At 35.5% G+C, this 26897-nt stretch overlaps 1 protein-coding gene across 1 annotated transcript in view; it reads right to left on the bottom strand.

The window, feature by feature from the left end:
• Window positions 1-7765: 7765 nt before the first annotated feature.
• The window catches only part of LOC149792051 (uncharacterized), a 53078-nt gene continuing 33946 nt past the window's right edge, over window positions 7766-26897 (bottom strand). Inside the window, exons 12-15 of the mRNA XM_089969325.1 lie at window positions 24050-24185; window positions 22900-23123; window positions 14377-14470; window positions 7766-8241 (exon numbers count right to left, since the gene is read on the bottom strand). Coding sequence (XP_089825451.1) covers window positions 8074-8241; window positions 14377-14470; window positions 22900-23123; window positions 24050-24185 — 622 coding nt within the window. The 3' untranslated portion in view covers window positions 7766-8073. The remainder of the gene's footprint in view (window positions 8242-14376; window positions 14471-22899; window positions 23124-24049; window positions 24186-26897) is intronic.

Here is a 26897-nt window from a genome sequence, read left to right as displayed (position 1 = left end):
ACAATGACACCAATAAAATACCATGTCACCTACAATGACATCAATGAAAAACCATGTCACATACAATGTCACCAATGAAAAACCATGTCACCTACAATGACACCAATAAAATAAGTTATCACCTACAATGATACCAATAAAATACCATGTCACCTAAAATGACACCAATACAAAAAATGTCACCTACAATGACACCAATGAAAAACCATGTCACCTACAATGACACCAATAAAATACCATGTCACCTACAATGACACCAATGAAAAACCATGTCACCTACAATGACTCCAATAAAATACCATGTCACCTACAATGATACCAATAAAATACCATATCACCTACAATGACACCAATAAGAAAACCATGTCAGGCTTGTCAGTTGTGAGTGGATTAACCACAACCTTGTCTCCAGCTAGGTCATTGCCTAGGATGCTCTCAATGGGTAAAACAGAGACCGTTCCGACTGTCACAGGTCCTGAGACTAAGTCTTATGACAAATGTACACATTAGAGAGGAATGTTAACAAAGCTGCACTCTACTCCCTGAATAGGAACACTCTCATTAGAAGAAAACTTTTCAGAAAAAGGCAAGGTACCTGCAAAAAAAAAAGCTCTGAGAAGCTCCTGTGTCCCATAAAATATTACAGGGATAGAATTGGCTTGTCAGTTACGAGTGGATTAAACACAACCTTGTCTCCAGGTAGGTCGTTGCCTAGTAAAAAATGAATACCCTCAACAGGTAAAACAGAGACTGTTCCAACTGTCATGGTTCCTGAGACTAAGTCTGATGACAAATGTACACAATGGAGAGGAAAATTAACAAAGCCGCACTCTACTTCCTGAATAAAAACACTATCATTAGAAGAAGACTTCTCAGAAAAAGGCAAAGTACCTGACAATAAAAGACTTTGAGAAGCTCATGTGTTCCTTAAAATATTAATACGAATATGATTCACCGAATCACCCAAGAGTGATATGGAACCCATCAACATGATTGGCTCATAACTCTCAATAATAAAATTAGCATGGGGTTTATTAGACCCAACAAATGTATTGCCTTCAATACATGACCTTGACCTTGACCTCTTAGAAATAAGAGCATTTGTAATAGGTATGTCTTGATTCTGATGCCTATAGCAATCAATAATAATGTGACCTTTTTTCTTGCAATAGGTACATGTAGGGAGAGACAAGGATGTTGAATCAAGCTTATCAGAAGCTTGATATTTAAAAGTTGTGCCAGTCTGAGTTTTAGATGGGCTTTTATTAGGCTGAAATACTTTTCTGCTAGAAGGCTGTTGTGTAGCAGTCTTATTTACAAAAGGAACTTTATGATTTAAAGAATACTCAGCAGCAGCACGAGCAGCATTTTCCACGGTTTCAATCTGATGCTTGTCAAGATAAGAATTAATGTCACTGTGGACACAGTTTTTGAACTCATCATGTAATTTAAGTTGTTTGATAAGAATTATTGTCACTATGGACACAGTTTTTGAAATTTTCAAGTAATATAAGTTGTTTGATACTTTCATAATCTTGTTTGAAATTTTCAAGTAATATAAGTTGTTTGATACTTTCATAATCTTGTTCAACTTTCTTTGCTAAGCACCATCTATCAAATAACTGCTCTTTCTCTCTAGCAAATTCAATGTGAGTTTGTCCAGCTTCTTTTCTATAGTTTCTGAATTTTTGTAGATAAGCTTCAGGAATAACTGACTAACTCATAACCCCTTAGGATTCATTCTTTGACCACACCATAATCACCACTTTGTTGAACTAACAGTGAATGGTAAATATCACTAGCTTTACCAGTAACTAAACATTGTAATAACTGAGTCCAATGCTCCCTGACCATTTCAAATTTTCAGCAACTTTTTCAAAATAAGGAAAATATTTGTCTACTTCTTTTTCTCTGAAAGGGGGCACTATGCTAATATTCTTTGCAAGATCGAAACTTAAATTTGGATTTGAAGTATGAATGTGCTTTTCGCTTGCCAGTTCCATTTCTTTCATTCTAAATTGATATTCCCTCTCTTCCTTCTCCCTTTTCATTTGCCTTTGTTCTTTTTGTAACTGCATTTGTCTTTCTTTCTCTTTTTCTTCCTTATCTAACTGCATTTGCATCTGTTTTTCTTTCTCTCTCTCCTCCTCATACTGTACATGCATTTGTTTTTTTTGTAACTGTATCTGTTTTTCTTTTTCTTCTTTCTGAAGCTCCAGCTTCCTCAACTCCAATTACATCTTGTATTTTAATTCTAATTCCTTCATTTTTATGTCAGAGTTTGATACTAACTTACTGATTGAAACCAAAGCACTTTTATCCAAAATATTTTTTTCTACCAAATGCTGAACTATAATATTTGTTATTTCTTGTTTCCTTAAGGAAGCCTTTACATCAGAAAGATTGTATTTTCTGGCAAGTTGAATCAATTCATCTTTTTTTTGGAAAAGATCTAATTGTTCCTCAGTAGGATTTGAAAGAAAGATTTCTACTTTGGATGACATTTTGGAAAAAGCTTGCCGATTTCACTCAAAATTTCAAAAATATGGGGAATTCAAATTTCAAAAAACAAAAAAGTTTTCTGAAATATACTATCCAAAATTCAAAAGTATCATTAGGATGAGCTATCCAATTCTTATATTACATGTTTAGGCTGGAATAAACAGTAACGCAAGAAAGAGTGAAAACAACAAGCTTTGAAAAATATATGTATAACAAATAATTTATTTCCCTGGAAAAATACTGTAAAAATGAAAAAAAAAACAGATGAGAACTTATGGTTTCCAGAATCAGATCCAAAAATAATACATCAATAATCCATGAATAAAGTTTCTGCAGTCCTAATATTCAGATGTTCTAAATGAAGTCCCAAGGAAGAATCCAAGATGGAAGGTAATGACGTATCCTGTAGCCTGTACTGTATTGATGTCTACAGTTCCTTGTACAAACACAATAATTTATCCTACGGTCTTGGAAATCCAAACAGAGTTTCAATAAATGTCCTTGTTCAAGAATTCTGTATGAATACAATAATATTTCCAGAGAAACTAATTAATCTTTGAGAGTCCAAATAATCTGGAGAAAAATTAACTTGTAACTAAAAACTCAAAAGCTCATTTCTGGTCACAACAGAAGAAAACAGCTTGACATCAAGTGTTTAAAAGCCTTGGACTCTGAGATCTCTCTACACATCACTATTAATACCAAGTATTTTGCAATTTAGGAAATACCTAATTGCAAAATATATTGTAAAATAGAGGATGACGTGATCATGTTTACATGTAAAAGTCACATAGCTCCTGCATGTCCTTGATAAGAACCAATCATTTTACTCCTAGAAAAAGTTGTTTACTTGACCCTCAATCAAGGCCAGGAACTAAGCCAAAAATAAAATCAATTGTTTCTATTATTAGGTATTTATAGAAACATTCAGGTCAAACTGAATTTTCTGGAAAATATCAAATTCCCTGTAAACAAAATAACATTATGTTGACATGTAAAGAAAATTAAAAGATTCCAAAACCCAAAAACAATCAAATCAATCAAATACAACTTAAATTAAATATAAATTAAATCAAATATATGTAACACCTACAATGACACCAATAAAATCCCATGTCCATAGAATTACCCACAATAAAATCCCATGTCCCTAGAATTACCCACAATAAAATACCATGTTCCTAGAATTACCCACAATAAAATCCCATGTCCCTAGAATTACCCACAATAAAATACCATGTCCCTAGAATTACCCACAATAAAATCCCATGTCCCTAGAACTACCCACAATAAAATACCATGTCCCTAGAATTACCCACAATAAAATCCCATGTCCCTAGAATTACCCACAATAAAATCCCATGTCCCTAGAATTACCCACAATAAAATACCATGTTCCTACAAGGCAATGTATCTTTGATGTTTGTGACAGTAGTCAGACAATGGATCAATAAAATAACATGTCTCTACAATAAAACCAATAAACCCCAATGTTCACACAATTCCTTTGTCCCTACAATATCTTTAACATTTGTAACTATAGTCAGACAATGACATAAATAAAATTCAATATCTCTAAAACTGAATGCATCTTTGACATTTTTGAGAGAACTTAGACAACTACACCAATAAAATCCTATGTCCATCCAATTGGATGCCTCTTTGATGTTTGTGACAGAAGTTAGAGACAATGACACCAATGTTAAATATTAATAGTAATATTTATTTGATGAAAGCAACATCTAAGACATACAATATGCAGTAAGCAACATAAACAAAATATAAAAGACACAAATTAAAATAAATACATTAACATAAATACATGCTGATACATAATACAAAAGAGGCACACATTAAAACAAGATATGATGATTGAATCTAGGAATACCCATAAAGCCTTTATGGGATTTTTCCAAATGGAATCCTAGGATTACCCATAAAGTCTTTATGGGACTTATTTCCAATGAAATCCTAGGATTACCCATACTGTCTTTATGGGACTTATTTCCAATGAAATCCTAGTGTTTCCGATACAGCCATTGTCAGACTTATTTCCAATGGAATTCTAAGATTACCCATAATGCCTTTATGGGACTTATTTCCAATGGAATTCTAGTGCTTCCCATAAATTCACTGTGGAACTTATTTCCACTGGAATCCTAGGGTTACCCCAAAAGCCTTTATGGAACTTATTTCAACTGGAATCCTAGGGTTACACAAAAAGCCCTTATGGAACTTATTTCCAATGGAATCCTAGGGTTACACAAAAAGCCTTTATGGAACTTATTTCCACTGGAATCCTAGGGTTACCCCAAAAGCCTTTATGGAACTTATTTCAACTGGAATCCTAGGGTTACACAAAAAGCCCTTATGGAACTTATTTCCAATGGAATCCTAGGGTTACACAAAAAGCCTTTATGGAACTTATTTCCACTGGAATCCTAGGGTTACCCAAAAAGCCTTTATGGAACTTATTTCAACTGGAATCCTAGGGTTACCCCAAAAGTCTTTATGGAACTTATTTCAACTGGAATTCTAGGGTTACCCCAAAAGCCTTTATGGAACTTATTTCCACTGGAATCCTAGGGTTACCCCAAAAGTCTTTATGGAACTTATTTCAACTGGAATCCTAGGGTTAGCCCAAAAGCCTTTATGGAACTTATTTCCACTGGAATCCTAGGGTTACCCCAAAAGCCTTTATGGAACTTATTTCCACTGGAATCCTAGGGTTACACAAAAAGCCTTTATGGGGCTCTTTTTCCGATGGAATAATTACTGTAGTTAAAGAATAATAAGGCAAAAGCTTTAAGAATGATGATCCGTCCCCCCCCAAAAAAAAAATTAAAAGAACAAGTTACAATGACAGTACCATTAGCAGAATGTGAACCATATAAACAGGATACAATGGCAAGCTCATGAAATACATGTCAGCTACTTTAAAATAATAATGAGGTGCAATGTGGATCAGTTTTCCCTAGGTATAAATTACATATTCAATCAAAATACTATTATCTGAAATCAGTAATGGAGAAAATTCCTTTCTTCAGCAATTTCAGATTGTTAACTACAGTGAAACTTCAGTGTAGTCTTACATCCATTCTAGTTTGTAATACTTTTAATAATTGGTGGTAAGGCTGTCCAGTCTCTTATTGCATTTTAATATTCAGTGGTAATGTACTCCTGTCTTTTATTGCATTTTAATACATTATTGAAGAATATTTTGCTATTTACTCCTGGTAATAAAAAGTTATAATTACTGACTCCTGTATTATAATTCTGATACTGGCTCTGGTGTGATAATGGTAATGGTCTGATACTGTATTATATGATACATATGCTGGACAAATGTTGTTCAGTTTCCAGAAAGCCACGAGGAACAAGAATAATCTAGATATCATTAAATCAATTCAGTCAATGAAGTTACCATACACAGTTCCTTATAAGCCAAGATATCATTAAATCAATTCAGTCAATGAAGTTACCATATACAGTTCCTTATAAGCCAAGATATCATTAAATCAATTCAGTCAATGAAGTTATCATATACAGTTCCTTATAAGTCTATATATATCATTAAATCAATTTAGTCATTTAAGTTACCATATACAGTTGCTTATAAGTCCAGATATCATTAAATCAATTCAGTCAATGAAGTTACCATATACAGTTCCTTATAAGTCAAGATATCATTAAATCAATTCAGTCAATGAAGTTACCATATATAGTTGCTTACAAGTCCAGATATCATTAAATCAATTCAGTCAATGAAGTTATCATATACAGTTCCTTATAAGTCTAGATATCATTAAATCGATTCAGTCGTTGAAGTTACCATTTATAGTTGCTTACAAGTCCAGATATCAATAAATCATTTCAGTCAATGAAGTTATCATATACAGTTCCTTATAAGTCTAGATATCATTAAATCAATTCAGTCAGTTAAGTTACTATTTTGAAAAACAGCATATACTATGATCTACCATCACAAAATGCACTGGCATATCTGGGCAGTCTGCAATTGTATTGGACTCATAAGCAATTACTTTATGGTAGTTGTATTGGACTCATAAGCAATTACTTTATGGTAGTTGTATTGGACTCATAAGCAATTAGTTATAAAACCTCAAATTTTAACAGCTCAAGCAGACTGCACTGCTTCTTTATTGAATATCTTTTACCAGTGTTACAGTTATGGTGAAGTACAAAGGCAAATTTGGGTTTATGGGCAAATCTTTTTAAAGTGTTACAGCTATGATGGAGTCGAAAGGAAAATTAGGGTCAATGGGCAAATCTTTTTTAGTTACTTACAGCTATGGTGGAGTATGAAGGAAAATTAGGGTCTATAAGCAAATCTTCTCTTTCCAGTGTTACAGCTATATTGGAGTACAAAGAAAATTAAGGTCTATGGGCAAATCTTTTTATAGTGTTACAGCTATGGTGGAGTGGAAAGTAAAAGTAGGGTCTATGGGCAAATCTTTTATAGTGTTACAGGTATGGTGGAGTATAAAGGAAAATTAGGGTCTGTGGGCAAATCCTTTTATAGTGTTACAGCTATGGTGGAGTGGAAAATAAAAGTAGGGTCTATGGGCAAATCTTGTTATAGTGTTACATCTATGGTGGAGTACAATGGAAAATTATGGTCTATGGGCAAATCTTATTTTCAGTGTTAAAGATATGGTAGAGTACGAAGTAAAATTAGGGCCTATTGGCAAATCTTTTTACTGTGTTACAGCTATGGTGGAGTACAAATGAAAATTAGGGTCTATGGGCAAATCTTATTTACAGTGTTATAGCTACGGTGGAGTACAAAATAGCATTGGGGTCTATTTTTGAAAATCTACTATATTTTGAGTTGATAAAATACTTGACATAAACTAAACATAATAACAGGTAGATACAGAATTGTCACCTATCAGGAACAGCACTATGAAGTAAAGAATTTTGAATGATGAACATGTTCCAATAATTGATAGGCAACAATAACCATTGGCTAATTACTTTTCTCATTTGCATAGCTAAATTAAGTTTCTGTATCTTTTGCTACATTTTTCACCACCTATTTGTCCACTTGGGAGAGAGAGAGAGAGAGAGAGAGAGAGAGAGAGAGAGAGAGAGAGAGAGAGAGAGAAAGACAGAGAGAGAGAGAAAGAGAGAGAGATAGAGAAAGAGAGAAGGAGATAGAGATATAGAGAGAGAAAGAGAGAGAGATAGAGAGAAAGAGAGAGAGAGATAGAGAGAGAGAGAAAGATAGAGAGATAGAGAGAGAGAAAGAGAGATACAGAGAGAGAGAGAGAGAGAGAGAGAGAGATATGTGTTGTAACTGCCAACAACATATGTAGAATGTTTAGTGGGAAACTCGGAATACCATGCATATATTTTATTTTTGCACCGTAGGAAAGTTAGTTGTACTTCGGTATGCCTGCTGAGGTATGTAACATATAAGCCAATAAAAGTCCTTCATACTTCTTAAAATATAAATTTCAATCTATTAAATATCTTTAACACAACACATGTATCATAATTAAAGAAAGAAATAAAATTGTCATTGTACTGAAAGTCTATTTTGAAGCATTAGGCAGTGGGTGTTGGAACAACAGATTTTGTACTTTTGACTTTTCTCCAGATGATAATAACCATGGTTACTAAAATGGCAAGGACCACAGCACCACCTACTGCAGCTCCAGCAATGAGACCAATTGGTGCTTTAGAACTGGAGCTTGATCTGGAAGGTTCCGAGTCCTGTGGAGGAGAAAACAAATATATATATAGATATCATAAGATATTTAATAATAATAGAAAGAATGAAATGTCATTGCAATAAGCCTATTGATCTTTTGAACTTACAAACAATTTTGTGTGTGTGTGTGATTTGGATTTTTAACGTAGCTTTAACAATTGTTCAGTTACATCGCTACGACGTCTGCAGTGTGGCAGTTTATAGTGATGTTTAGCACTGGGGAGTCATGCCACAGACATGTAGCATGATGTCCCACCCAGTCACATTATCCTGACACCAGGCCGACCAGCCTAGCACTAACCTCTTAATGTTGAGTAAAGCGATGCAGCTCTTAGTACCATTTTTATCAGTCTTTGGTAGGACTCGGCCGGGGATCGAATCCACGACCTCCCGCATCCGAGGCGGATGCTGTAACTACTAAGCCACCAGAGCGGTACAATTTGTAAATGAACCAACTGGTCTTTGAGCATGCACACATTTTTTTTGCAAATGAATCACGTGGTCTTTGAGCATGCAAATAATATTAAATTAGCTACATAGATGGCAGGTAGTTTGAAGTAATGAATCAGTATTATATATATATATATATATATATATATATATATATATATATATATATATATATAGTAAGTGTGCTGTATCAATGATATACCACGAGATGTATAAATTTTTCATTAAAAGGAAACGATACTAGTAGTATATTACTGATACAGCATACATACTATACAATGCTGTCGGTTATTTCTGCGCACTTAGGTTTCCGTCTCCAATACTGAAGCAAAGCTCATACCGAATTCGACCGATTGATGAAAATATAATACAGCAATGCTTACCATTTGAAAAGAGGCAATTGTCACCAGAATATTCTGTTCAAAACAATATTAATTTTGGACACGGGGATACCACCCCCGTGTTTTCCTGACTCACGATATGTCGGTTGATTCTGCGCATATCTTTGAAAAGATGTAAATGTTTTTCTAACGGGTACTTTGGTCTGTTTCAGCGGTTCATTTGAGTAAGTAGGTCAAGTTTATAGCTAGTTTTACAAAATTCAACGTAAAAATTCAAATAAATGGCAAGAGATATTAAGCAAACTAAACCAATCTTGTAAAAAAGTTTGTAAGGTTCAACAGTTTATAAAAATAAGCTATTATGTGGAAGAGAAACAACAATGAATAGGATGTGATATGTTTACAACGTTTTGTTGATGGGAAAAATTACTAAAGAATTTAGAAACAGACTATACACCAGGGAATTTCTTGAGAATTTATGTTTTAGCGGCAAGTTGACACGTTCATAAGCAGACGATTTTGTACGTTTGGGGCAACTTCTTGCAAAATTGGAAACTTGGATTAATATGCAGTATTGTGTTAAGGTGTACATTTTACTCTTTTATATAATGTATTTATTTATATGATTCTAAAAGATACATAATAAATCAGATTTTCTGGGTTACCGGTTCAAGATGATCATGGAGTGGGTCTTCATGTTGACATTTAGAAACCACATTTTTATATGCATTTCAAGTCGAAATGCGGGATATTTTTGCACACTTTATGAACATCACTTTCCTTAATTAAAGTACGATCGTTTTTTCTTGATACAAAATGGATTTTTGAACAAAAATAACACTTGATTCAGTGTTTCCAGAAATGACGTATCGTTGCGCAGAATTACTCGACGCACAGAATTGCCCGACCTGGTGGTACATATATTTTATTTATACCACATGCAAGTTTTCATTTGTATGGGAGATAAATCTGATGGCAATAAACAGCGCACTTTAGGGGAGTGAACTCTTCCAACTCTTGCATATATGTACACACAAACAAGACGTTCTGTAGTGATTCATAATTTCCTATACACTTCATTTATATTAATTGCTCTATGTTTCCTTTAGCAATATTAAATGAAATGACAACACAAGGCTGATAGCTAACATTAAAAGTTTGTTTTAATAATGTGCGTGCAAATATTGAATTTGCATCGTTCGTTGTCATTTGTGACCATTTGCATCTATAGCAACACTACAATTCGAGCCAGAAACATCAAAATAATGATGGATCCAGAGGTAATGAAACAATTTAACGCTAACTACATTTCACTGATATCGTTTCTGTCCACATTTCCTTATTCCTACTGACTGTCAGTGTCACTTTCAAATTTTTTTCCTACGTTTCCGCTGTGTGGGCCAAGTTTGAGAATTCGCCTGTTGAAAGAAGTTGATCCAGTTAGGGATCTCGTTCACGATTTGCGGGGGGTTCATAACATACGTATTTTGTACGGTGATGTTTGATTCGTAGAATGGGTTGCTGATAATCTGATTCTGTTGAATATTACACATTTGGGAACTTGATATACTACAGTCTGTTGCTGTGCAGTTTGAAATTTCATTGTTGTGGGGGTTGGGATTGACAGCATCGTTACTTGGGTGGCCGGCGTTGCTCAGGTAATTGGAGTACGTCTTTTGTTGTTTGTCACTAATGTCTGAGTAACAGTTTATAGACTATATTTTTGAGGTCTGAAATTTCCATGATATCAGTTGGGGGAATGTTTTTGTCTCTTAACTTCTGAATTAGGTACTTTAGGCTGCTAATGTTTGTTAATTTCTTTCTCTTATAATATTTGCCATTTTTATAATTTTCTTCATGATTCATCCAGGTGTGTTAATTCCAACGACTTGTTTCCTAAACCATTTTGGGTTTGTCACTGAGACTGGCAGAGTGTTGGGCGTTGACAAACGTCTGCTGGTCTTAGCTCAGCATAACGTTTGTAGATAGCAAGTGAATCTCTCTCTTTGTTGTTTTTGTTTTCATACATCTTAGGATTAATATCCCTGATGTCCTTGACATTGTCTCCTGTTCTTGTTCTTGTCTGCCTTTCATTGAGTTCAAGATAATAGAATCCAGTCACATCTTTCTTTAGTGTACCATCCCCCCATTTCAGATTGTAATGTTCAATCACTCTCCTCAAACCAAAATACACATTTTAAATCACAGTGTGTTAACAATGGCTTCAGGTGTTTCCATTCTCATTAGTTTCATGCTATGCAAGGCATTTATTTCTTCGTATGTGATCGGTTGAATCGAGTGGATTTATTTACATTTCCTTTAGATTTTAAATCTTTTTGTTTATCCCGAAGAGCTTCCCTTGTTAATGCAAAATTTGTGTTTGTTCCTGTCATGATTGTACTTGCATATTTCTTGATTTTAAGATGTCGATCAATGGAGCTGATGATGCTTCTTGAGCTGTTCAGTTAAAACTCAGATCCATCTTTTCTCCTAACACTGAATATAAAACCAGCCAGGTGCTGATCCAATTCAGATGGACGTATCTCATGTACATTTCGGAATTCATTTTTTGGCTGCAAGAATTCTGTCACTGTTTTACATCAAAAGTGCCTTTTTAAAAGTATTTGCATTCTGCTTACTTTCTATAAATTTCAGTAAATCATCAGGCTCATGGTGTACAAATATGTCTTCCGTAACAAGCTCACATTTGGACACAGAATGATCATTTTCATTTACAAATGTCTCAGCCATGTCTCTATCAAACTCTCCAATTAACGCACAGTTTAGTAGATTAAATGTTGCTTCATCATCTTGCTCCTTATCTGATGTCATTGTTTTCTGTTTTCCAGAGTTGTAGTGTTTGATTTTTGCCAGAGGTAGAGACTGGAAACAGCAGTGTTGACAGAGATGACAGCAGACAACACAGGGTGGAGATCAATAATATTTATTTCCTGGACTGAGTACGGTTGTTTTTTGTATAAAAATGTTAGTTTCTATAAAAATATTTGACATGAAAATCAATTTCTTTTTAATTTCTCCCTTTTAAATGTAATATTCCAAGAAATTCATATCCATGTTTAGAGAGTATAATAGCTATAAAAACATCCTCATTATGCGTATTCATACGCCATGGGCAAATCACAATTTGATATACCAATACTATTGGTATATTGAGTTGCTTTATACCAACACTTTCAAGGCCATGTTATTTTTAATGTATGTGATATATATATATATATATATATATATATATATATATATATATATATATATATATATATATATATATATATATATTTCTTTTGCATTTTTTTCTTTCTTTTCAATCTCATTTGGAATTATTATAATGAATATTCTTAACATCCTAACAATATATATTAGAACTTGGTATTAAAATGATATATTTGAATAGTATTGATTTTCTACAATAATATATATGTTTATTCTTGTTCTGAAAATCCAGATATAATGGACGTTGAAGGAGTGAATGATATTCATGTTTAGCAATTGAGACAATTTTATCTTTTAAATTTCTGTGGGAGTTTTAACTGGTCTATTCCATCTATCAGATTCAATTTACATATTTCATTTATATTTGCTTTGGAAGTCTTTGTTGCATTGTTCCATCTACTAAATTCATTTTACAATCGTTATGATGACTCTCTTCAGTTAGTTAATGTAATTATGTGCTTTCGGAAGCTAACATTTTCTAGATATGAATGATAGTAGATTATTCCACATTCAAATTCAACTCTATGACATGCTTTGCTTAGATTAAACCTATTGTATTTCATAAATTTATAATCGGAGTTTACAAGATGTACAATATGGAAGGTAAAGGATTATAATGAAAGACAATGGCCTTTCATTTTCTTCTCCTTTTATGATAAAAAATGTAAAAATATATGAAAATAAGGCGGGCGAGATTAGGTTGCATCGAGGAACACTAAAAAAAGCCCCCAAAAGCAACAAAAGCCAACAACAAAGAATGATCAGAGTGATGAGACACTTGGTTAAACATTAGAATTTATCCAGGGAATATAAAGCATATAAAACAACTAGGAACAGGTGAAAGATGGAGATAAAGAAAAGCAAAAAGTTAAAAAATTTTAACATGTGTCGAACATTGTATAGAAAGTCCATAAAAGAGGGAGGAAGAAAGGGAGTAAAACAAATAAATAAACAAATAATAATATTTATGAGCATAAAATTGGGGATTTATATCACAACGATATTTGTGTACAGAATAGGGGATTTGAATCATCAAGGTATGTGCATAAAATTGGGAACATTTCACCAAGATATTTCTGTGTACAACTGGGGACTTGCATCAACAAGATATATGTGTATAAAATCGGGGACTTGTATCACCAGTATATATGTGTACAGTATAAAATGATGGATTTATATCACCAAGATATATGTGTATAAAACCAGGGACTTGTATCACCAGTATATATGTGTACAGTATAAAATGATGGATTTATATCACCAAGATATATGTGTATAAAACCAGGGACTTGTATCACCAGTATATATGTGTACAGTATAAAATGATGGATTTATATCACCAAGATATATGTGTATAAAACCAGGGACTTGTATCACCAGTATATATGTGTACAGTATAAAATGATGGATTTATATCACCAAGATATATGTGTATAAAACCAGGGACTTGTATCACCAGTATATATGTGTACAGTATAAAATGATGGATTTATATCACCAAGATATATGTGTATAAAACCAGGGACTTGTATCACCAGTATATATGTGTACAGTATAAAATGATGGATTTATATCACCAGAAAATATGTGTATAAAATCGGGGACTTGTATCACAAAGATATTTGTGCGTACAATCGGGGACTTGTATCACAAATATTTATGTGCGTACAATCGGGGACTTATATCAGCAAGACAGTTCCTTGACCAAATAAATAACACTACGTTTATGCTGAGTACATGGATAATTTCATAAGGGAACATCACGTGATAGATTGAAAACACAGACGTTTGGGAAACATGGCACTTGGATGCTTTCTTTAATTAGCGATATTAATGATCCTATAGTAATCTACCATTCTTTGCTAATAGCTATGAAAAATACAAAGAATAAATAAATAGATAAATAAATACATAAATAAAATATACTTTTTTAGTATTATGACAATCATACATCACTAGTAGCTTGGTATTGAAAGTTTTATATTGAGCATGACCACTGCCCACAAGGGGCCGTAAAAAGTCCTTTTGTCATAGGGCATGTAGACTAAAACTTCCTGTCAATCAGATCAGTTTAACAAATTGAGATGCAAGACTTCCATAGTTTATAAGACTTACCTTTGTTGTAACTGTTGGTTTCGCTTCACACTGACCCATGTTTCCACCAATGTCAATAACGTTGATGAACACATCAGTGTGGCAACAGTCAGTGCTTGATAGAAAAAAAATGTTATCATAAAAGTTGTATTCCAACGTATTTTCCATAAAAGTGTACAAATAAAAACTAATTCATGTACTTCGCTAATGAAAAAATGCAAAATGTTATTTTTAAAAATGTCCGTCTACAGTGTTTATTTTGATAATGTAAAATGAAAATGGATAAGCTGTGTGAAGAACTTGCAATAACAGTATGAATGCACCATGTATTTTATCCTACACTGGAAACGCCAGTCGCATTACGGCCACGAATATTAGTCTGTGTCAGAACGCCAGTCGCATTACGGCCACGAATATTAGTCTGTATCAGAACGCCAGTCGCATTATAGTCACGAGCATTAGTTTGTATCAGTACGCCAGTCGCATTATGGTCACGAATATTAGTATGTATCAGAACGCCAGTCGCATTACGGCCACGAATATTAGTCTGTATCAGAACGCCAGTCGCATTATAGTCACGAGCATTAGTTTGTATCAGTACGCCATTTGTATTATGGCCAAGACCGTTAGTCTGTATCAGAACGCAAGTCGTATTATGGCCAAGACCGTTAGTTTGTATCAGAACGCAAGTCGTATTATGGCTAAGACCGTTACTTTGTATCTGAACGCAAGTCGTATTATGGCTAAGACCGTTATTTTGTATCAGAACGCCAGTAGCATTATGGCCAGGAACATTAATTTGTATCAGAACCCCAGTAGCATTATGGCAAATAGCGTTAGTTTGTATCAGAAAGCCAGTCAAATTATAGTCATGAGTGTTAGTTTGTATCAGAACACCAGTAGCGTTATGGCCAAGACCGTTAGCTTGTATCAGAACGCAAGTCGTATTATGGCCACGACCGGTATTTTGTATCAGAAAGCAAATTGCGTTATGGCCAAGACCGTTAGCTTGTATCAGAACGCCAGTATCATTATGGTCACGAACATTAGTTTGTATCAGAGCTCTAGTCGCATTATGGCCATGAACATTACTTGGTATCAGACCGCTAGTCGCATTATGGCTAAGACCGTTAGTTTGTATCAGAACGTAAGTCGCATTATGGCCACAAGCGTTAGTTTGTATCAGAACGCTAATTGCATTATGTCCAAGACCATTAGCTTGGATCAGAATGCTAGTCGCATTATGGTCAAGACCTTTAGTTTGTATAAGAACGCTAGTCGCATTATGTCCAAAACCGTTAGTTTGTATCAGAACGCTAGTCGTATTATCGCCACAAGCGTTAGTTTGTATCAGAACGCAAGTCGCATTATGACCAAGACCGTTAGTTTGTATCAGAATGCAAGTCTTATTATGACTAAGACCGTTATTTTGTATTAGAATACTAGTCGCATTATGACGAAGACCTTAAGTTTGTATCAGATAGTTCTGAATCAAACAGTCATGGATTGAAGCCTGCATGGAGGTAAAATGTTAATTTAAATCATATCGAAAACACTGTTCTAAGATAAACAACAACAACAATTACAGCCACTCTTTAGTTCTCATAGACTTATATAGCTGCCGGTAAAACTGTGTAAGACCTAGGAAAAACTTTAACAGACGAAAACAATGATTACGTTCTGGACAGTATTTTGGTGCTTAGACCGAAAATATCTGTTTCGCTACCATAAGTATAGACATACTGATATTGTTGTAATACAAATCTCATCCTTCTGTCATCAACATTACTCAGATATATAAACTTCAGCTTAACAATGCGGTCCTTTTTATCCGCCATCATACTTCTGCTTAGCCGAGGTTATACTTTGACTGGACCTATGACCTCAGGTTTTTATAACCAAACGGTAGGTCGCCAAAAACAGACATAAGTGAAATGTATTCCTCATCAAAGCACCGCCATAAACAAGCCTAGGATTATGCAAAGACCAACAGTAAACGCTAAAGTAACATATCAGAATGGCAAGTTGAGTGAAAATTACGTCCAAGTATCGTACGTAAGAATACGTGAATTAAGATGGCGACTAAACAAATACCATATTGTGAACTTTTATTGTCACTTGTGTCTGACAACCCTCCCACCGAGTTATTTAATTTTGTATTCGAATATGGAGCACACCGGTTATTACGGTAAAGTTTAAATAAATGCTATCGTAATTTTAAATATTTTTACATGCTGGGAGAAAGACGAAACGGACAAAACTGTATTAAAAACCAATCGTCTTAAGTATGTTATTCTTTTATTCTATAATTTGTATATTTGTGCATTTGTATCTTTCCTGACTCAAATCAATATTCATTTAACATCACAAGCTTTTGTGATATAAGTCAAAATTACACAACAACCAAATTACTTTGATGTTGTATGGTGTGGACATTACTCGTATGGACTGAGGAACTAGTACTTGATATTGTATGGTGTATGGTGTGGACATTACTCGTATGGACTGAGGAACTAGTACTTGATGTTGTATGGTGTGGACATTACTCGTATGGACTGAGGAACTAGTACTTGATGTTGTATGATGTATGGTGTGGACATTACTTGTATGGACTGAGGAACTAGTACTTGATATTGTATGGTGTGGACATTACTTGTATGGACTGAGGAACTAGTACTTGATGTTGTATGGTGTGGACATTACTCGTATGGACTGAGGAACTAGTACTTGATGTTGTATGATGTATGGTGTGGACATTACTTGTATGGACTGAGGAACTAGTACTTGATATTGTATGGTGTGGACATTACTTGTATGGACTGATGAACTAGTACTTGATGTTGTATGGTGTGGACATTACTCGTATGGGCTGAGGAACTAGTACTTGATGGTGCATGGTGTGGACATTAATTGCATGGGCTGAGGAACTAGTACTTGATGTTGTATGGTGTGGACATTACTTGTATGGACTGAGGAACTAGTACTTGATATTGTATGGTGTGGACATTACTTGTATGGACTGAGGAACTAGTACTTGATGTTGTATGGTGTGGACATTACTCGTATGGACTGAGGAACTAGTACTTGATGTTGTATGATGTATGGTGTGGACATTACTTGTATGGACTGAGGAACTAGTACTTGATATTGTATGGTGTGGACATTACTTGTATGGACTGATGAACTAGTACTTGATGTTGTATGGTGTGGACATTACTCGTATGGGCTGAGGAACTAGTACTTGATGGTGCATGGTGTGGACATTAATTGCATGGGCTGAGGAACTAGTACTTGATGTTGTATGGTGTGGACATTACTTGTATGGACTGAGGAACTAGTACTTGATATTGTATGGTGTGGACATTACTCGTATGGGCTGAGAAACTAGTACTTGATGGTGTATAGTGTGGACATTACTCGTATGGACTGAGGAACTAGTACTTGATGTTTTATGGTGTGGACATTACTCGTGTGGACTGAGGAACTAATACTTGATATTGTATGGTGTATGGCGTGGACATTACTCGTATGGACTGAGGAACTAGTAGTTGATGTATGGTGTGGACATTACTCGTGTGGACTGAGGAACTAGTACTTGATATTGTATGGTGTATAGTGTGGACATTACTCGTATGGACTGAGGAACTAGTACTTGATATTTTATGGTGTGGACATTACTCGTATGGGCTGAGGAACTAGTGCTTGATGTTTTATGGTGTGGACATTACTCGTATGGACTGAGGAACTAGTACTTGGTATTGTATGGTGTGGACATTACTCGTGTGGACTGAGGAACTAGTACTTGATGTAGTATGGTGTATGGTGTGAACATTACTCGTATGGACTGAGGAACTAGTACTTGATGTTGTATGGTGTATGGTGTAGACATCACTTGTATGGACTGAGGAACTAGTACTTGATGTTGTATGGTGTGGACATTACTTGTATGGACTGAGGAACTAGTACTTTATGTTGTATGGTGTGGACATTACTCGTATGGGCTGAGGAACTAGTACTTGATGGTGTATGGTGTGGACATTACTCGCATGGACTGAGGAACTAGTACTTGATGTTTTATGGTGTGGACATTACTCGTGTGGACTGAGGAACTAATACTTGATATTGTATGGTGTATGGTGTGGACATTACTCGTATGGACTGAGGATCTAGTACTTGATGTTGTATGGTGTGGACATTACTCGTGTGGACTGAGGAACTTGTACTTGATATTGTATGGTGTATGGTGTGGACATTACTCGTATGGACAGAGGAACTAGTACTTGATGTTGTATGGTGTGGACATTACTCGTATGGGCTGAGGAGCTAGTACTTGATGTTTTATGGTGTGGACATTACTCGTATGGACTGAGGAACGAGTACTTGGTGTTGGATGGTGTGGACATTACTCGTATGGAATGAGGAACTAGTACTTGATGTTGTATGGTGTATGGTGTGGACATTACTTGTATGGACTGAGGAACTAGTACTTGATGTTGTATGGTGTGGACATTACTTGTCTGGGCTGAGGAACTAGTACTTGATGTTTTATGGTGTGGACATTACTCGTATGGACTGAGGAACTAGTACTTGATATTGTATGGTGTATGGTGTGGACATTACGCGTATGGACTGAGGAACTAGTACTTGATGTTGTAGGGTGTGGACATTACTTGTCTGGGCTGAGGAACTAGTACTTGATGTTTTATGGTGCGGACATTACTCGTATGGACTGAGGAACTAGTACTTGGTGTTGTATGGTGTGGACATTACTCGTATGGACTGAGGAACGAGTACTTGATATTGTATGGTGTATGGTGTGGACATTACTTGTATGGACTGAGGAACTAGTACTTGATGTTTTATGGTGTGGACATTACTTGTATGGGCTGAGGAACTAGTACTTGATGTTTTATGGTGTGGACATTACTCGTATGGACTGAGGAACTAGTACTTGATATTGTATGGTGTATGGTGTGGACATTACTCGTATGGACTGAGGAACTAGCACTTGATGTTGTATGGTGTGGACATTACTCGTATGGGCTGAGGAACTAGTACTTGATGTTTTATGGTGTGGACATTACTCATATGGACTGAGGAAGTAGTACTTAGTGTTGTATGGTGTGGACATTACTCGTGTGGACTGAGGAACTAGTACTTGATATTGTATGGTGTATGGTGTGGACATTACTCGTATGGACTGAGGAACTAGTACTTGATGTTGTATGGTGTGGACATTACTCGTGTGGACTGAGGAGCTAGTACTTGATATTGTATGGTGTATGGTGTGGACATTACTCGTTGTTGTTGTTGTGGGGTTTAACGCCATTTTTCAGCACGCGATAGGCTATACATGGCGGCCAGTATTAATGGTGGAGGAAGAACCCGGTAAAACCCCGGAAAGAACCACCGACCCACGAGAAGCTACTGGCAAGCTTTCTCACATACCCACATTGGGCTGAGGAACTAGTACTTGATGTTTTATGGTGTGGACATTACTCATATGGACTGAGGAACTAGTACTTGGTGTTGTATGGTGTGGACATTACTCGTATGGACTGAGGAACTAGTACTTGATGGTGTATGGTGTATGTTGTCGACATTACTTGTATGGACTGAGGAACTAGTACTTGATGTTGTATGGTGTGGACATTACTCGTATGGGCTGAGGAACTAGTACTTGATGGTGCATGGTGTGGACATTACTTGCATGGTCTGATGAACTAGTACTTGATGTTTTATGGTGTGGACATTACTCGTGTGGACTGAGGAACTAATACTTGATATTGTATGGTGTATGGTGTGGACATTACTCATATGGACTGAGGAACTAGTACTTGATGTATGGTGTGGACATTACTCGTGTGGACTGAGGAACTAGTGCTTGATATTGTATGGTGTGGACATTACTCGTATGGGCTGAGGAACTAGTACTTGATGTTGTATGGTGTGGACATTACTCGTATGGACTGAGGAACTAGTACTTGATGTTGTATGGTGTATGGTGTGGACATTACTGGTATGGACTGAGGAACTAGTACTTGATGTTGTATGGTGTATGGTGTAGACATCACTTGTATGGACTGATGAACTAGTACTTGATGTTGTATGGTGTGGACATTACTTGTATGGACTGAGGAACTAGTACTTGATATTGTATGGTGTGGACATTACTCGTATGGACTGAGGAACTAGTACTTGATGTTTTATGGTGTGGACATTACTCGTGTGGACTGAGGAACTAATACTTGATATTGTATGGTGTATAGTGTGGACATTACTCGTATGGACTGAGGAACTAGTACTTGATGTTGTATGGTGTGGACATTACTCGTGTGGACTGTTGAACTAGTACTTGATATTGTATGGTGTATGGTGTGGACATTACTCGTATGGACTGATGAACTAGTACTTGATGTTGTATGGTGTGGACATTACTCGTATGTGCTGAGGAACTAGTACTTGATGTTTTATGGTGTGGACATTACTCGTATGGACTGAGGAACTAGTACTTGGTGTTGTATGGTGTGGACATTACCCGTATTGAATGAGGAACTAGTACTTGATGTTGTATGGTGTATGGTGTGGACATTACTTGTATGGACTGAGGAACTAGTACTTGATGTTGTATGGTGTGGACATTACTCGTATGGACTGAGGAACTAGTACTTGATATTGTATGGTGTATGGTGTGGACATTACTCGTATGGGCTGAGGAACTAGTACTTGATGTTGTATGGTGTGGACATTACTCGTATGGGCTGAGGAACTAGTACTTGATGTTTTATGGTGTGGACATTACTGGTATGGACTGAGGAACTAGTACTTGGTGTTGTATGGTGTGGACATTACTCATATGGACTGAGGAACTAGTACTTGATGTTGTATGGTGTGGACATTACTCGTGTGGACTGAGGAACTAGTACTTGATATTGTATGGTGTATGGTGTGGACATTACTCATATGGACTGAGGAACTAGTACTTGATGTTGTATGGTGTGGACATTACTCGTGTGGACTGAGGAACTAGTACTTGATATTGTATGGTGTATGGTGTGGACATTACTCGTATGGACTGAGAAACTAGTGCTTGATGTTGTATGGTGTGGACATTACTCGTATGTGCTGAGGAACTAGTACTTGATGTTTAATGGTGTGGACATTACTCGTATGGACTGAGGAACTAGTACTTGGTGTTGTATGGTGTGGACATTACTCGTATGGACTGAGGAACTAGTACTTGATGTTGTATGGTGTATGGTGTGGACATTACTTGTATGGACTGAGGAACTAGTACTTGGTGTTGTATGGTGTGGACATTACTCATATGGACTGAGGAACTAGTACTTGATGTTTTATGGTGTGGACATTACTCGTGTGGACTGAGGAACTAGTACTTGATATTGTATGGTGTATGGTGTGGACATTACTCGTATGGACTGAGGAACTAGTACTTTATGTTGTATAGTGTGGACATTACTCGTGTGGACCGAGGAACTAGTACTTGATGTTTTATGGTGTGGACATTACTCGTATGGACTGAGGAACTAGTACTTGATGTTGTATGGTGTGGACATTACTCGTATGGACTGAGGAACTAGTACTTGATGTTGTATGTTGTATGGTGTGGACATTACTCGTATGGACTGATGAACTAGTACTTGATGTTGTATGGTGTGGACATTACTCGTATGGACTGAGGAACTAGTATTTGGTGTTGTATGGCGTGGACATTACTCGTATGGACTGAGGAACTAGTACTTGGTGTTGTATGGTGTGGACATTACTCGTATGGGCTGAGGAACTAGTACTTGATTTTTTATGGTGTGGACATTACTCCTATGGACTGAGGAACTAGTACTTGATGTTGTATGGTGTGGACATTACTCGTATGGACTGAGGAACTAGTACTTGAGGTGTGGACATTACTCGTATGGGCTGACGAACTAGTACTTGATGTATGGTGTGGACATTACTCGTATGGACTGAGGAACTAGTACTTGATGTTGTATGTTGTATGGTGTGGACTGAGGAACTAGTACTTGATGTTGTATGGTGTGGACATTACTTGTATGGGCTGAGGAACTAGTACTTGATGGTTCATGGTGTGGACAAAACTTGCATTGGCTGAGGAACTAGTACTTGATGTTGTATGGTGTGGACATTACTTGTATGGACTGAGGAACTAGTACTTGATGTTTTATGGTGTGGACATTACTCGTATGGACTGAGGAACTAGTACTTGATGTTGTATGGTGTGGACATTACTCGTGTGGACTGAGGAACTAGTACTTGATGATGTATGGTGTGGACATTACTCGGATGGACTGAGGAACTAGTACTTGAGGTGTGGACATTACTCCTATGGACTGAGGAACTAGTACTTGATGTTGTATGGTGTGGACATTACTTTTATGGACTGAGGAACTAGTACTTCAGTTGTGAATTTTGGAAAGCGAAGACCATTTTAGTCATACCATTTTACGTTCACATACGTGTTTGATGTTCATGGTCCTTCATTTAAGAACACAAAATATGGCGTACCTAAATTCCACGGAATAGTTATTGTGTGTCAATGTGTACGCGCTCCCTGCATCCACAGCAACAGTTTGATATCTACCAAAACCTTCTGTCCCAAGCCTAGCTTTCATTGTCCAATTGACAGCATCGCAGCCGATAGCCCTTCCTCCAGTGTTATTTCCTCCAATTAAATTGCACTCACTCATGTCCCATATTGTGCAACTAATATGTGTTCCATTCTTCGGAACCTAAACGACAATCATAAGAGAAGTTCAGGCCTGCATTAAAACTTTGGAAACGGAAAATTGAGAATGAGTTAAATATTTAAATCATAAAGTAAAGCTAAAGACACACTATCGAAACAATGACTGTAGCAATTACAATATCGATACATAGAAAAGGTATTTACAAGTATCTACATCAAATCATATGGTCTCTTACAGCAATAACTAATAGGCTGTTCAGATCTGTGAGAGAACAGTGAAGTTCAATTTCTGTACATGAATCATTAAACGCAGAGAAAGAGTCTTTCTCAATTTACGGAAGACAAATTTTACACAAAGAACTTAAAAATGTACAACCATTGACAGACAGTGAGATAAATAACGGTGTACTGTGACAAATTAAAAAAAAATGAAATAAAAATCATGAATTTTAGGACTTCATTCACACTCATCCGATTATTAGGACAAATGACGAGATAATGCGAAATTTCCGCATTGTAAAGTGGTCTCCTCTGACCATCTAACTGCTAAATAATGTCTAACACAAGTAAATTACTATATAAACTTTTCACATTGATCAGAGCCAGTGTAAATATACCGATGTTTTACTGATCATGTTTATCACCCAGTTATAAATATATCGATATCTTTCCATGTTTATCACCCAGTTATAAATATATCGATATATTTTCACCTTTATCACCCATTTATAAATATATCGATATCTTTCCATGTTTATCACCCAGTTATAAATATATCGATATCTTTCCATGTTTATCACCCAGTTATAAATATATCGATATCTTTCCATGTTTATCACCCAGTTATAAATATATCGATATCTTTCCATGTTCATCACCCAGTTATAAATATATCGATATCTTTCCAGGTTTATAAAACAGTTATACACATACCTATATTTTTCCAGTTTATCACAATTATAAACATACCGTAATTTTCCCTGGGTTTTCACAAAGTTTGGGATCAGGCTGGATAAAACCAGGTGTGAAGTTGGCGTGACACTTTCCAACATTTCCAGAAAGGTCTACGAAGGTGACAATGGCGTTCTGGTGACAACAATCGTCACTAGAGTGGAAAAATAGTTTGTTTTAGAACGATTGTCTTATGCATACATAATTGAATATAGATGACTCTCAAAGCCATCTTTTAAGTTCTAAATATTTACAACAATAAATATGACAACCAATTATATAACAGTTGACATTAAAACATTACTAAAAATAGTGGTCAGGAACTTGAAATTGACAAAATATTAAGACGGTATGCAACCTGAAATTGACAAAATATTAAGACGGTATGCAACTTGAAATTGACAAAATATTAAGCCCATATGCAACTTGAAATTGACAAAATATTAAGATGTTATGCAACTTGAAATTGACAAAATATTAAGACGGTATGCAACTTGAAATTTACAAATATTAAGACGGTATGCAACTTGAAATCGACAAAATATTAAGACCGTAGGTAACTTGAAATTCACAAAATATAAGACGGTATGCATGACAAATATTAAGTCCACAAGCAACTTGAAATCGACAAAATATTAAAACCGGATGCAATATGAAATTGCCAAAATATTAGGACGGTATGCAGCTTGAAATAAATGTATGTCATACTTTTACTATATACAATGATATCAGTTGAGAAGACTTCATAAAATATATTTTAAAAGGTTCAAAACGAGTATTAGTTGTCCTACCCACCCTAACAAAAAACAAAAAGACAAATGCTTTAAAAAGTCCTTTACATCATACCCCACCAGTACATTTTATAAAATTTCCCAGGCAATAAAACACTATCCTACATTATATCTTACAAAATGTCTCGTTATTTACAAACAGTACTCTACCCATCACATGCAAAAATAAAATGCTTCAAAACAACACCCTACACTGCTATTGCATCAATATTAAGCTTACCCCACCCCAAAAATTTTCCTTCTTCTCAACACCCGCTGCTATTGCACAAAAATCTACGTTTAGAAACAACACGATACCCACCAAAACTATTTTTAGAAACAACACGATACCCACCAAAACTATTTTTAAAAATAACACTATACCCACCTAAAGTATTTTTTTTAGAAGCAACACGATACCCACCAATGTCATAAAATATTTGTCATGTTCCCACTAAGACTTTATTTCTTGAAGAGAAACAAAAATCTGAACTCCGATGACGGTACTTCGTCTGAACAACCTTTCCATTATGTTAATTGTTGTTACTGTTGTTTTGGATTAAATTCCATTGATACACATGGCGACCAGTATTACTGGTGGAGGATATTACTGGTGGAGGAAGAACCCGGGAAAATCCTGGTAAGAAAAAACCGACCCACCGGAAGCTACTGACATTGGTCGAACCAGAAACTGGAACCCACGTGGACAGAACGAGATGGTCCAATATTTCAATACTTTGTAAAATCAAAACTAATCATTTTCAGAAGAGGAGAGACCTTATTTTAGACGAGATACATATGAAAAGGATTTACTGGATCAAAGAACAATCTTTGAGGAACAAGATAAACATATCACATGTGGAAATTTAAAAAAAAGCGATACAAAATCTCAAAACTTCAGAAGAACATTGTAATGATTTTGTTTTTAATGAGTATTTCAGAAACAAGTGGAGATACCTAGACCATGTATATGTAAAATATATAACGAAATATTCGATGGTTGTCATTTTCCTTTGCAGTGACGTGTGGGAAAAATATACCTATATTCAAGTTCGGTGAAGCTTGAAATACAGAAAATTATAGAGGTATTACATTACTAAAATACTTTTCAAAATTATTTACCATTATTTTAAATGAAAGACTGAAGAAATGGGAGAAGGAAAATGACAAACTATTGGTTGAATAGTTAGATTTCAAGAAAGGAGTGGGAACTAATAATTGTGTTGTACAGTGATTAATAAGGCTTTAGGTCGAGGTAAAAGGTTTTGTTGAATTTGAAAGGCATTTGATAGTGTTTACAGAAAGAGGTTGTGGTTGAAGGTTTTCATACAAGGTGTACATGGCAAAATGTTAAAAATTCTTCGTTCCATGCACAGTATAGTTTAATCTTGCGTTTCACATTGGGGTATTTGTAGTGCTTTGTTTGAGTACGGATTAGGTATGAAACAAGGTGAAATGTTATCACCAATACAGTTTTCTTCTTTTTTTTTAAGTTGAAGATCTAGAAATATCATCACAACATAGATAGGAAAAGTAGTAGTCTTATTTCGGAATCAGTTTTATTTTCAGCAAACATAGAGGGGTTTTAAAAGCTCATGAATAATTTGTACTACTATCTAATTCGGAATCAGTTTTATTTTCAGCAAACATCGAGGGGTTTAAAAGCTCATGAATAATTTGCACTACTATCTACACATTAATCTTGATAAAACTAAAGTTATGGTCTTTAGAAAAGGTGATTCATTAAGTACAAGATAATCTCCGCTACTTCGTCTTGAAGTAAGGAATATAGCGGAGTTTAATATTGATTTGGTTGAACATTTAGACACATTGTTCTTGTTTTATACAGCAACGTAAGTATCCCTAAGCTTTGCAAATCCTGGCGGATAAAGGCAATGAATATGGGTATCTGTAATTTGAAACGAAAAATGTTACTTAAGTGATAATGAATATTTGAAACTTTGGCATATTTATTTTGGTCTAGGTTTAAATACTTGAGGTTGGTTAAGTTGGTTAAACATTGGTTTCAAATGATAAATTCAGCAAATATCATAGTGAGAATTGCACAGAGGCAGTAATATGATGAAAATGAATCA

Source organism: Sinohyriopsis cumingii, chromosome 9 (assembly GCF_028554795.1).
Source record: "Sinohyriopsis cumingii isolate HCF-2022 chromosome 9, ASM2855479v2, whole genome shotgun sequence".
Classification (NCBI taxonomy): domain Eukaryota; kingdom Metazoa; phylum Mollusca; class Bivalvia; order Unionida; family Unionidae; genus Sinohyriopsis; species Sinohyriopsis cumingii.
Note: the sequence above shows the minus strand (reverse complement) of the source record. Positions and strands in the feature narration are given on the sequence as shown.